Source organism: Mustela nigripes, chromosome 1 (genome assembly GCF_022355385.1).
Source record: "Mustela nigripes isolate SB6536 chromosome 1, MUSNIG.SB6536, whole genome shotgun sequence".
Lineage (NCBI taxonomy): Eukaryota > Metazoa > Chordata > Mammalia > Carnivora > Mustelidae > Mustela > Mustela nigripes.
In genome coordinates this window covers 198,949,271-198,963,650 of record NC_081557.1, presented here as the reverse complement: position 1 = coordinate 198,963,650, position 14,380 = coordinate 198,949,271, and the positions used below count along the sequence as shown (strand labels likewise).

The 14,380-nt window shown below is 44.0% G+C and overlaps 1 protein-coding gene across 1 annotated transcript in view; it reads right to left on the bottom strand.

The window, feature by feature from the left end:
- Nucleotides 1-1,567: 1,567 nt before the first annotated feature.
- Nucleotides 1,568-14,380, bottom strand: part of MGST2 (microsomal glutathione S-transferase 2) — a 20,822-nt gene continuing 8,009 nt past the window's right edge. Inside the window, exons 3-5 of the mRNA XM_059395547.1 lie at nt 5,311-5,381; nt 2,278-2,359; nt 1,568-1,796 (exon numbers count right to left, since the gene is read on the bottom strand). Of these exons, the coding sequence (XP_059251530.1) occupies nt 1,667-1,796; nt 2,278-2,359; nt 5,311-5,381 (283 nt within the window). The 3' untranslated portion in view covers nt 1,568-1,666. The remainder of the gene's footprint in view (nt 1,797-2,277; nt 2,360-5,310; nt 5,382-14,380) is intronic.

Here is a 14,380-nt window from a genome sequence, read left to right as displayed (position 1 = left end):
TTCCCCCACTTCCAAAGGATATGATTATGCAGTAACTGTTCTTTGGGGTCAAAAAATTTGCTTTCTTTCTTCTTTATTGTCTTCAATGTGTAAAACAATCAAATGTCACAATACAAGTCATCATAACTGATCAGAATACTAAAAAGTAAAAAGACCATAGAAACACAGCATTTTACAGTGAGGAATAGCCCCATTTTACCCAAGGAAAACAGAGGCAAAGAACCACACGGAACTGCGGTAGCGGGCCCAGCACGGGCTCCAACAGGATTGGTGTTGGCTGGCTCTGGTCTTTACTGCCTTGCTAGCCGCCCCCTATGGGTGAGGGGCCTTATTCAAAGGCAAACAGCCCGTGAGGAGGATCTTGATAGCCCCATTTTCAGACCACTGCGTTCTCAGGGTATTTGCAAATATTTAGTACTGTTATTTGGGACCCCGGGTTGTCATCTCTTCCCCACTATTCTGGAAACGCTACTTTTTCAATGCCTTTATCTCTTTTCCTATTATGCATAGTCTTTCCTATTATGCATAGTCTTTTCCTATTATGCATAGTCCCAATCAACAGCTTCCTGAAGATGCCCACGACAGACTCGATGCTGTCCAGATTTCTCTAGAAAAATCGACAGAGCCGTTTTCCTGATGTTAAAATGTGTTATATGGGCTCATAATTCCATTTTCCTGAAGTCCCTGAAGACTGTGAGGTGAACTCATTCCCATCCTACAGATGAAAAAAGTAGGGTGCCTGTGTGGCTCAGTAGATTGTCTGCCTCCGGCTCAGATCATGATCTCAGGGTCCTGGGATCGAGCCCTGCATCGGGCTCCCTGCTCAGGAGAGAGACTGCTTCTCCCTCTCCCTGCTGCTCCCCCTACTTGTGCTTGTGCGCTCTCTCTCTCTCTCTCTCTCTCTAATAAATAAAATCTTTAAAAAAAAAAAAAAAAAAAAAGATGAAGAAAATAAAGGAGAGTCACAGCAGCGGCCAACCCCAAACCCCACATGACACAGGAAGTACAGCAGAACCCCGTCCTCGCTCCAGCTGTGACCATGACCCTCCTTCCCCTGACCAGGGGCAAGGACATCAGCTGCACACTAGTCTCAGGATGCTTCCTTAAAAATGATAGGCCTTTCCCCCCCATCCCTTTTTCCCTTTTTCTTTAAAAAGGGAAATTTCGCACCCAGATTTGTTTTGTGCTATTAGTTGAGGACTGTCTTCTCTGGCTACTTTATGTGTTTGCCTGACTTCCCCCGTGTACAGCCATCTGTTGCTCTCCTACAGCCCATAAAGTGAGCGTGGCGTCCTGTTTAGCATCTGTCTGGAACGTAGTAGTGGGACAGGAGTGGTGGGACCATTATCGGTGAGGGGACGATGGCGCCACAGAAAACCCGGTGCGTGGTCAGGCTGCTCTCTCCCACATAAGCAGTCATGGCTTCAGCATGCACGTCAAGAACCAGAGCCCGTGCACCTTCCACTGAGGATAGGCTGTACACTGTCACGGTGGACTTTAATTCTTAAACAGGAAACGCATTCTCTAACGGGTATGTTCCTACAAAGCCATTTCAGGAAAAACAAAATAAAGCCTTCTCTTTTTAATAATTGATCCATTTGACCCCACATGACCTTCAGGGTGTGAACAGCTTCTGCAAACATTTGGGCAAAGGGAGGGGAGGACATCAGAAGGGTCTCAGTTTCTTGGCGACATTGAGGTCCAGGTACTCATCCAGAAAGCTGTTTGCAATCCCCAGGGTACCTAGGACCATCAGCAGAGCCAGACTCCCCAGACTCAGCCGGAAACCGGTGATCCTACAAGAAAGACACGAGGCAGAGACATGGTAACCAGTGCAGCGATGATGGGAGGCGTTCGGGGGTAGGCTGCTCACCACTGGCACCTCCCAGAACTTCAAACGCTTTTGCCATTTGAAAATTTGGATTCATCACATGAATTTAAGGGGATGCCTAGCCACAAAGCCATCCTTTGCACACTCAAAGGATGGTCACGCCTGGGCAGGATTGTTTGCTTTGCGGCTTTTTGGAGATTGTGCGCAATCCTTGCAAGGATTTCCAGTGTGGCGGCTGCGAGCGCACACTGAGTGCCCAGTTTGTACTTGATGTTCCCGTCTCACCCCTAGTTATGCAAGGCCTGGGAAGAAGGGTCTTGGGCCACTCAGATCACTTGTGCAACCACGACCATCGGGGCCCTAATAACCTCAGGAATGCACAGTTAATTCGACGCCACCCAGCCTCTCTTTTCCTAAGTGTCACCCAGTTCATAGTTTCTCCTTACCTTTTTTTAGCTGCTTCCGAATATCCCCAGAAATACTGGTGACGAGCATATATGTACACCAGACCCAGACAAGTAGCAAAAACTACAGAGAGGAAACAGAGAAGATACGGAATGTGATGGCGGTCTCTCAAAACGTGGTATGACAACTGAGAAAATGCTCACAAAATGTACACATGTCCAGAATGCACCAATAGCTCTGACAAAAACAACTTAATTTTTTTAATGGGCAAAATATTTGAATAGACAATTCATATAGGAAGACAAACAAATGTACCAATAAGCACATGAGAATTTTTTTCAACATTATTCAACATCATTCAGTATCAGCAAACTGCATCTTAAAACCACAAGGAGAGGATACCACCGCAAACCCACTGCAATGGCTAAAATTTAAACAGACCAACAACACAAAATGTTGGCAGTATTGGTATCCTCATACGTTATTGGTGGGAATGCAAAATAGTACAACCACTTTGGGAAAAGTTGTGGTAGTTTCTTATGACCCAACTTTTGGGTCCACTTTTTACCCAACAATTCCATTCCTATATATTTATCCCCAAAGAAATGAAAGCACATGTCCATAAAAAAACTTGCACAGAATGTTTATTGCAGCTTTATTCATAATAGTAAAAAACAGGAAAGAGCCCAGAAACCTACCAACAGGAGAATGGATAACCAAACTGAGATAATCATACTACAGAATACCATGCAGCAATGAAAAGACACGGATACTTGCAACAACATGGTGATTCTCAACATTTTTCTGAGTGAATGAAGCACGGTGCAAGAGTAAACACTGTATTGTTCCCACGATGGCAAGTTCTAGAATGGGCAGAACTGAACTATGATGAAAAAGACCAGAATGGTGTTTGCTTCTGAAAGGGCCTGACGAGGAGGGGCAGAAGAAAACTTTCTAGGGACACCTGGGTCCCTCGGTCAGTAAAATGTCCAACTCTTGGTATCCGCTCAGATATTACTCCCAGGGTTGTAAGATCAAGCCCCACACTGGGCTGCATGCTAAGCATGGAGTCTGCTTGTCCCACTCCCTCTGCTTCTCCCCCTTCTCGCAGATAGATCAATAGATAGACAGATAGATAGATGGAATCTTTTAAAAAAAGAAAAATTTTGAGTGGAAGTCATGTCCTGCATCTGATGGGCACACACTTGTTAAAACTCATGGAATGGACCATGTATGATCTGTGCCTTTCACTATATAGTGTGTAAATTTTACCTTAAAGAAATGTAAAGTGTAGCATGATCTTCTGTCATCTTGTCCCACAAAAAAAAAAAAAAAAATCAATATTTTCCCTGCCATCAGGGACCCTCTCTCTTCCTCAGCACCCAATGGATGGAAATTGCGAGAGCCCTCTGGCACACACTTGGAGTCTATCTTTGGGGCTCTGAAATCCTGAATAAAATTAAATTCCTTATTTTATTAGATCACAAACATTTTCTTTAGTTTCTACTCTACACCGAGCAGAGTCTAAGGATTGGGGTCAGCAGTGAAATAGATACAAGCTCCCTACCTTTACAGAGTTTATCATCAGCAAAGACAGCCAACAAGGAGAAAACTTAGAAGAACATCACAGAACTGAAAGTCCAGGGAAGGAAATGAGGCAGGAGGGATGGAACAGCGGGGGCGGAGGAAGCATCCCTTAGAAAGGGGTCAGGGAAGGCCTCCTGGGGGGAGGACGCATGCCTGGGACCTACAGGGGAGAAGGAGGCGGCCAAGCGAAGAGATGAGATGGCGGGGGTCGGGGGGCAGCTGGTATGTGAGGGAGGAAGTGGACAGTTCCTGAAGCAGACTACAGTTCTGAAGCCTCCGCACCAAACCCCCCATATAATGACTTAATTCCCTCGGCGCCAATAAGAACTATTCCAGGCAATTAACAGGCAACTTAAGTTTTCATGAGGAAGAACAAAATTATGACAGAAAATCCTTTTCTGATAGTGGCTTCATTCAGCCCGTTACAGTGACATCCAAAGGGTCAAATAGCAGAGACTGAGTCCCATTATCAAAGGCAGGTTTCTTATTAGTTGTTAATGCAGTCTTACCTGACAAGGAACAACCGCCTTCATTCATGCCCTCAGGGGACAAAAATGTGAGTTGGAATAGAGTTAAGAAGTCTCTCTCTCTGAAGGACATTTTATCTGAAATTCCTCAGTTGACAGCAAAAATTACAAGAAGACAGTCAAAGAGGTTGCCTTTGAAAGCCACTGGATTGGGGTTTAGTGAAATCTTAGCCATCAAGTGTCAGACCCAAATGAGATGATGAGAGTTAGCATAAAGCCAAAGAGATTGAATTTCTCCAACTCAGATAGCCAGTGCTGCTCTGACCCTGTTAAAGAAACAGGCATATTTGGGTTAAGGCTTCAGCTCGCCAAGGATATTTCCAGATGTTTGCAGAGCAGCTACACACAGGAACACGACAGCCTTATGAACCCAAGGGTACACGTGTTATTGAGAAAATACCTACAGTTGTACTTGAAAGCCAGTTTTCTCCCACACTGATGAATGTTAAGTTGAGCAAACTACGTAAACTGTGGGTTTGTTTCCTCATCTGTAGAGTAGGCATCAGTTACAGAACCTACCTCATAGGAAGGTTTCAATTCTATCTATCCTGTCCACGGGATGGGTTTGAAGATGTAAAACAGTACCTGGCACGTAGGTATTATAGATAATAATAGCTATGATCATTAGGGTGAACTCTTGCAGAGAAACTGGAATTAAGGAATCAGAGTTGAAGACCAAGATCATGTCATTTTCATCTGGGAATGCCCAGCATGCAGTTTGCTCCAAGTTGGTTTTCTTGTTCTGTTTTGTTTTTGTTATTTGTTTTACCGAGTTAAACTGAAATGAAGCCAAAGTTAGCTTATCTGCAGAGCAGTGTGCTCTTTGATGCACAGAGACATGGATTATTTTCTTTAAAACAATTTCCGCAATCAGTCGATGTTTGGTGGCACATCTGTTCCTTAATGGTTCTAAGAACCACAGTCATCATTAGAACAGAGTCGATCCTATTTTAAAATTACCTTGATTGAAATACCATCCAGCCATCCACAACGTAATCAGAAATATGGGGTAAAACTCCACACAGTTTTGTCTGCAAGAAAAAAAAATATAAAGACACTGGTCATTTTTTTTTTTTTTAAAGATTTTACTTATTTATTTGAGAGAGAGACAGAGATAGCACCACCGGGGAGGAGAGGGAGAAGCAGACTCCCCGCTGAGCAGGGAACCAGATGCAAGGCTGGATCCCAGGACCCTGGGATCATGACCTGCGCTAAAGGCAGAGGCTTAGCCAACTGAGCCACCCAGACGCCTCAGACATAGGCTATTTTATGAGAAAACTCAACCTGAAAACATTATGCTTTTATCTGGAGGTAAATGTCTAATCTCTTCTTATAAAAATAATATAAGAATTACATAAAAACTTAGATGTCTTTTCATGTCAAATGAGTTTTCCAAGGTAAGACTCAAACACTGCTTAAACCTCAGATCCGGGCCAAAAATCACTTTCCAACATGTAAGCTGCCAGTAGTTGGAATGAATTTTAGCTCTTTTCCAAAAGACAGACCTTAAGATGGTTCTGATTCTAAGCCCAAAATTCATTCCACATCTCTTCTAAAGAACCCAGAAAATAACAAAATTTATATTTATCAGATCTCTTCCCAAAAATTCTTACACACTCATTGCCTTCCACTTGGGTTACCCAGCAGTTAAAAAACACTCTTTAAGTAATTCCCCTAAAGTCTCCTGAATGGAGTATTCTTCATTCCCATTTTACGGAGGGAAAAAATAAGTCCCGATAGCACAAGCTGACCATGCCTTGCGGAGAATCAAAGGTTCTGTGTTACCGCCAAATTCCAAAGCCCTGTCCCAATATCAAGTCAAATTGCCTCTATTCATAGAAAACTTGGACAGAAAATCTGTTACTATTTTAAGCAAAAAGGAACAGTTCTCTGAGAACTATAATTCATCTGCACCTAGCAAAGAGAAAAAAAAGATGAATTATACTCATCCTTCCCATGCTGCACCCCCAAGGAATCTCGGCTAGGTCGGCTGTGCTCCTTGCTGACACTATCACAACCGGAAAGAACTCTACTGTCATTTGTGATGTCCTGAGTTGACCCCGGTGGGAGTGGCATAGTGTAGAGAATCCAAAATGATTCCACATTATTCCTTGAAGTTTGTGTACACCACATTATGAGACAATCGGCCCAGAGATAGTTGATACCCATTCTTGAAGACCTGGATCTTCTAGCCGAGGTCACCATGAGGGGCTTTATTTTCTTAATTTAAAAAAAAAAAAAAAAAAGGTTTTTTATTTTATTTGGCCACCAAGATGGCAACATAGGGGGCTCTGGAACTTCCCTCCTCCCACGGATACCCTGATTGTACAGATTATTTCCCTCTGAAGGAAACCCGAAAGCCAGCTGAGTGACTCCTACAGTGGAGACAAGGAGAAGATACCCACGCTGAAACGGGTGGGCAAGGCTGAGACACACGCTTGCATGCACCGCCCCCCAGCACAATGCCATACCAGCAGCTTCTCCCAGAGGACCCCACAGATAGCCTGCCAGCTTTTAAGACTCCTGCTTGAGGGCTGGGCCCTCAGAACCCCTAGCTCTGAAAGCTAATGGGGCTTGCATCCATGGGATTTTGGGGAAGGACTCTAGCAGGACAGTGGGATGATCCCTCCCTACAAGGGCTTTCCAGCAGGGGTTGTGTCCCTCACCTCCCTTGAGGCTCCAGGAAGTGACCCAGAAGATAAGCGGAGGGGGTGTTGAGGTCCTGGGTGAGCAGGGCTGCTTAGGAGCCATTGAGATTCCGGCAAGGGTGTAACTGTAACTGCATTTGGGCTCCCTGAAGGCGGAGCCTGGAGTATCTGGGCAGTTCTGCTCCCAAAAAACGAGTCCCTTTGTCCCCTCCAGGCAGTTAGTCACTGTCGGTATCACCCTAGTCCCAGGTCCTAGCCGTGCTCATTATCCATTGCTCCTCCGGGCCCCACTTGGGCTGCCCTGCCTTAAGCCCTAGTCCCTCTGAAAGGAGGCTCTGTCCCTGTCTTAATATCATATATCAGAGATAGAAAATAATTCTCTTGACGGTCAGCCATGGAGCCCAGCTATATGGCGATGGTCTTCCTTGTAGCTGCCTACTGAGAATACCAGGTCCTGCCTCGCTGACACACCTTGCGTCCTGTTCTACCCGTTCAGTATGACCTCTTCCTGCACCACCCCAATCCAGCATGCGACCATGTCTTTCCGCCACCACAGTTAAGTGGTTCATGCCTGGATGTGTCCCAAGATAGCTCGTTCACAGCAAGATGTCCACAAACACTGTTCAACTCAAGGGGACCAAGTTCGGAAACTCTGTTTTTAACGATCCTATCGGTGACTAATTATAGTTACATTGACAAGAAAACTAAACTGGAAATAATTCCCGGTCTCTTTTGGACACGAAAGCAGATATGGTCTGTCGTCTTACTCTAGGTGATCCTCAGGCAAAGTCTCCAAATGCAACAGAAAACAACTGGAAGCAGCTGTGTCCATTCCCCTTCATGTGGGAAGGGACGGAGGGAGCCCATTATGGCCACTGAGGGACTGTCCCCTTTCCCGCATGCCCACACTGAGGGAAACATGTCTGTCTACTCGTCCCTGGTTAGAGCCCTCTCTGCTCAAAAAATCTGTGCTCTTTTGATAGTTAAGCTTCCCATAAAATGATTGGGGGAGAAGCTTTTCCTTTGTTATAGGCAGAGTCACTGTATGGCTCAAAGTCTACCCAGGGGCAATGACAGGAAAAGTCTGTTAGGAAGACAGTAGTGTGACCAATCCTTCTAGTTTGCCCTAGACTGAGCGGGATTTCAGAACATGGGACTTTGAATTTCATAACCAGGATGGTCCCAGCTACATTGTCTCAGTCCGCCTAGACCTGAGGGTTTCCTGGGACACAGAACTTTGGGTAGGAAAGTGCCAGACCAACCGGAAGGAGCTGGTCACCAGAAAGGACGACCCGAAGAAGCCTATGAAGATTGAGTCATTTTCGGTTCACGCCTAACTCCGAGGGAGTCTAGCTGTGGGGCCCCAGACTTGTGGCCACTCCAGAGTCCCACTGGACCGGAAGGCAGCAGTAGTGAGTACAGTCCTGAACTAAGTACCATTAGCTCCTGTCTGTCATGAACTGTATTGCTCAGTTCACCTCATTTTGGAAAAAAGAACCAAACTGAGGCCTGACAGCCAAACTGAGCAATTCCTAAAACACGGGTATCCAAATTTTGTTGACTGTACAGTTCTCCTGGTTGCATAACCCCATTAAAAAGCAACAGACAGACACATGTCCTCCTATATGTAGCAGAGGTAGTGAGCTGGCCACAAAGATGGCATGAAGTTGGTGTTGCACACCCAGGGACCCGATGCCCGGCTGTCCTGGAGTTGGGCAGGGCCATTTCCTGCCATTGGAAAGAGAAAGTAAAATATGTCACCTCTGAGCCAAATGGTCAAGAAGCAGGTGTGCCACGCTCCCTTCCCTCCCACACTGGCTGAGTGGGGAGAGCTCTAAGGACAAGGATGGGGACAGACCCTTTAGATGGGTGTAGGCCTACACTTTAGAGTGTAGGCCTCTCAATGGCCATGTGGAAGGCTGCTCCACTAGGAACTCCACACAGGACCCTACATGACCAGGACACACACTTCTATTGTGTTAAACCACCAGGAATATGGGGCTGATCCATTAGCCCAGCTCATAAAATCAACTGGAAAAGAATATCATCTACATGATAAAACACACACAAAACAGAAATTAAAGAACGAGATTTTAAGAGCAAATATTAAATCGAAGCTCCCAAGATTCCTCACCCTCCCAGCAGATTACTTAGTGTCCCCTCAGGTCATGATCTCAGGGTCCTGGGATCAAGTCCCACGTCAGGCTCTCTGCTCAGCTGGGAGCCTGCTTCCCTTCCTCTCTCTCTGCCTGCTTGTGATCTCTGTCTGTCAAATAAATAAATAAAATCTTTAAAAAAAAATAAGTGATCCACATTAATTATAACCCCAGTGTTGCAGAATACCTGAAAATTATTCTTTGTGAATTTTCCTTTCTCCAGAGTTTTTAGACATACAGTAAGGCCAATAGTTTGAAACTCTAAATTTCTGTATTTGAATTAAAAATGACTATAAAAAAGTAAGTGAAACAGCAAAAACAAAAAATTTACAGATATAGTGGGTAAGAAGAGTGTAATATTTCTAAAGAGTACTCAGGTTCATGATGAATGGGTTACTTGTGACAGGCTAATTCTGGAACAGAAACTGAATAATTCAATATTAAGCAAATAGGGGTGCATTCAAAGAACTAAGTGAGAGGAAATTCTACTATCTTACCCAGCACTAAAGAAACCATTGTTGGGACATTACATCTACTTCCAGACTTCAGGTTTAGAATACGAAAAATCTTAGTCCAAAGAGAACAACCAAACTTTTTTAATGATTGGGGGGGGGGGAAGCTAAAGAATTATTACAATGTGGCCTCAAAATACAGAAGATGAAAGATACTTAATAATGGTCCCCAAATGTATGAAAAAGAGTGGGGTCATTAACAGCTATTCCGCTCTTCTGATGAGAATAGAATCAGAGGGAATGTACTTAAATTGCAACAAGATCAAACTATTACTTGGATCTGCTTCTTAGATTTATAAAATCCTTCAATCTAAAGGGATCAAGATACTCAAATTAGATGAGATAGAATTTCCTAAGCTTAGCAATAACTGGAAGGAATGGCCCTTGTTGAAACTATACTTGATTTGTTCACAAGTTTAAAAATGTATTCCAGTAAAAGATGCAAAATTCTAGAGAGAGTCCTCTTTAAGACCCTTCCTGGAAGAAGGAAAGAGGAACTGAATGGGGATGAGGCCCTGGGCTAGTAATATGGGTAAACCGGGAGCCATAATAATCTCTGCTCGGCAAATGAATATCCAACCTGAGGTGAGCTTGAGATAGGAAATAGGTACTTCCTTCTGGTCAGAGGGACCTTGAAGTGGTTGTTAGGAGATGTCAGTTTCCACTTAGAGATAGGATTAGTCCTAACACCAAACTTAGGACAAAATATCAGGGAAAAAGACAGCATATCTGATATAGCTATGACCCTAAGACCTTTAAGGGAGGCTGAAGGACTCAATGTCCTTCAGGAGAAGGTCCAGGAGAGCCAGAAAAGAAAGTGCTTTTCCTCTCGGGGATTTGCAGGACTCAAGAGAGCCTACCCTTGAAGACAAGAATAGCCAAGCAGGCTTTGGGATGACCGCGTTATCCCAAGGGATCCTGCCCTAACCACCTCAGATAAAATCAAAATGGCTTCACTAGCAATGAATCCAATCTGATTTGGCCTGATATACTTAAACCTTATAGTCTACATGAAGACTTGGTCTAGCACAATGGAACATCTAAGAAGAAATTCAGGGAAGTGAATAGGTCATCCTCACTCACCCTTCAGAGAGCACTCAGGACAATTACCACTATGCTCTTAAAGGTATTTGATGACTCCTCACTCCCTCTGCCCCACTTATTGGCCATTATTCTTTAACCCCTCTTCATTCTGCCATGATTAATTAAAAAGAACAAACAAAACACTTCTAACAAGAAAATTAAGTGTGTATACTTTTTTTTTTTAATAAACAGCAGCTTAAGAGAAATATTCCAAAATGGCATCCAGCTATAGAAAAGAGAGAGAGGCGCCTGGGTGGCTCAGTTGGTTAAGTCTCCAGCTCCTGGTTTCAGCTCAGGTCAGTGTTGTGAGACTGAGCCCTGGAACTAGCTCTGTGCTCAGCACAAAGTCTGCTTGGGATTCTTTCCCCCTTCCTCTTCTTCTCTCCCTGCTTCTCCTCACTCCTACCCCCACGTTCTCTCATTCTCTCAAATAAATACACAAATATTTTAAAAAGAGAGAGAGAAAAGGGAGAGAGCAATAACTTGAAAGAAATTAAATTTGTGGAAAGGGTAAGTACAAACAGAACCAGAAGCAGCCCAAGGACTGAGCATGCCAGAAGCCCAGCACGTCCCAAGAGAAAGTTCTTAGATGACAGAAGACAAGGTAGGAAGATGTGGAATTTCTTCCTGTGAAGAGGTTTATAAATAGTACAGTGTCTCCTAAACTTCAAGCATTAATATATCACTGTCAAAAGTTTAGCATCTCCATATAACACTATTTTTCTATAAATCACCTATTTTTTTTTTTAGTTAAATTAGGGAGAATGAAATTTTTATGACTAGAAAAAGAATATCACTTTCTAAATAAAGTATAAAAATAAATCCCATGAGAACAAAATTTGCCAAGTTCTCATTAGATGCTGTTGATTGTTGAAGGCTCAGAGCACAAGACCCTCCCTCTGTCGAAGAAGAGAATGGATGTTCAAGAAGTGTTGAGAGCACATCACGAGGGCTCCGTGCTAAACATGACAGACTGAACCCATGTTTACTTCTTCTCCCTCCTGAAACCTCACTAAAATGCCAGTAAAGGAAAAAAAAAATAGATACAGAGTCATCGAGAACAAGGAGAGTGGGAGCAGACACAGCAGTGGAAGAGAGATGTTAGCAAATTTCTGAAGAAGGACAGCCCTCAGGGGAACAGCGGCTGAGCTGACAGAGTGCAGACAGATGAAGCCTCAGTGCCTGCAGAAGGACGGACCAATCAAGACTAAGACACTGCTCATCCCAGAACCCCAACAGGCTCAGGAACTGGGGACTCCGGGTACCTTTGAGGCTAAAGGCTGAAAGGGAAGAACTGGTTGACAGACTCTAATAAGGAGTGCTTTGCTCCCCTCCACCTCTGAGCCCCACTCCTACTTCCCCATCCCAGGACAGGGGAGCTCTTTTGCCTAGAGAACCCCAACCAGAGAATCGCAGGGGGGTCCAGAACAAAATTCTGTGCTAGGAACCATGGGCACCTACATACTGTGTAGAAGAAGAACCTTCCTTCCTTCACCCGGCACACTTTCAGGTTTTTGGAAGTAAGACCTATTGTACTCATCCTCTTCCCTCAGCCCGCACTTGCCTGTCCCCACAGGGGGCTTAAGAGTTTTCTCGAAAGAAACCAAATGGTCCCAGAAAAGGAACCTACAGATACTGATGTTTGGAGCTCTCCCAAAGAAAGCTGCTGATGATCAATCACCCTCTGGCGAAGCTGCCTAACTCAGTAAGCCCCACCCATGCACACGGAGTTCCCCGATCATTTTCTGACACTCTTTATTAAACGGGCCCATCAAGAACCACTTGACTTTTGAGTAAAGCTTCTAAGATCTCCTTTGCTCAGATCTCTTTGCTGGACCCTTGTCTTCTTGATTTCTAAGGCTGGTTCAGTCCTTGTTCCTCTTCTCTCCTTTACCTACACCCACTCCCTTAAAGAGGTCTTTAAAAAAAAAAAAAAAAAAAAAAATTCTTCCAGTGTCGTGGTTCTAAATCTTCTTCGTGTGCCAGTGAATTTGTATTTCCAGCTCAGATCCCTCTGCCAAAATGCAGATTCGTGTATCCACCTGCCTGCTGTCTCTCTACCCAGATGTGTACCGTACCAGGCTGTTTACAATGCAACAAGAAAGGATCCAAGCAGCGTAGTGAATGACAATGCTGACAGCCTCTCCTTAGCTGTAGCGTAAGTCACATCTCGGACTCAAAATGTCAATCAGAATCACCTGGTCTTCCCCTCGAAGCTGGTCCTCCTGCTGCCTTCTCTCTCTCGGTTGTCTCTTGGGACGCTCAGGCCAAATCTCTGAGGTCATTCTTGACGCTTCTCACACTCCGTATTTATTATGTCAGGAAATTCTCTTGGCTCTATCCTCAAAACATATCCAGAATCTGACCATTTCTCACCATCTCTGCTGCTACCTCCCTGGTTCAAGGTAGCCTCCTAACCGAACTTCCTCCTTCTACCAATGCCTCATATAGACTGTTCTCAGCAAAGCAGATCAAGTGAACCTTTGAAAATATAGGATGGTGTTACTCCTCTGCTCAAAACCTTAGAAGGACTTTCTGTTTCTCTCAGAGGAAAGCCAAAGTCCTCACAAAGGCTTTTAAGGCCCAACATGATCCATCTATTAGCTTTCTAACTTTACCTCCTACCACTGTGTCAGCTCCTTCTCTCAGCCACAGACTCCCTTGCTCACCCACCAGGCACATTCCCACTTAGGGTTTTTGCAATAGTTACTCCCTCTGCCTCAATAGGCTTTCCTCTGCATGTTCACACGGCTAACTCTTACCCGCTTCAAGCTTTTGCTTGAGTCACCTCTCGGTGGGGTCCACACGGAACAACCTAAATAAGAACCCGCCCCAACTCGCCCCCCAGCAACCCATCCCTATGCTCCCTTACAGTGCTCTCCTTTTTCCTTTATTCTTTAACACTTACCCCCTCTTGCTTAATATAGTATTTTCTTATACTATTACCTGTTTCCTTTCCATCTTCTTTGACTATAAGGTGAACTTCAAGAGGGCAAGGATCTTTGTTTAATTTTTCCACTGGTATATCATAAGCTACTGGAACAGTGTCAAGTATATAGAGGTGGTCAACAGATATTTAATGGGCAAATAATACATAAAAATGAAAGACAGAGGCTAAAATCAACAAATAAGGAGGAGCTTGGAAAAAACAGAAATGATACAAGAAGTTTAAAAAATATCATAAAAATCCTCAGATATAAGAAATTAAACTGTATCCATAAAACAAAAAGGGATGATTTAATAGCAGCAGTAATAGCTAAAGAAAAATCAAAGAATAAAAATTAATTCTTAGAAAGTAAAACTGATATCTGAATTTTTTAAAGGTTAGTAAACAGAAGTTCCAGAAATTTCCCAGAAAGAGCAAAAGTCCAAGATGAAAAACCAAAGATAAAAGAAAACTAGGTGACCCACCCAGAGCTCAACATACAATTCATGGAGGTTTTAAGAATAAAGGAACAGAGAAAATGAAGAAGAGGAAATTCAGGGGAAAAGATATTTTTTAAAAAATTCTAGAACAGGGGGACGCCTGGGTGGCTCAGTTGGTTAAGCAGCTGCCTTCGGCTCAGGTCATGATCCCAGGGTTCTGGGATCGAGTCCCACATCGGGCTCCTTGCTCCGCAGGGAGCCTGCT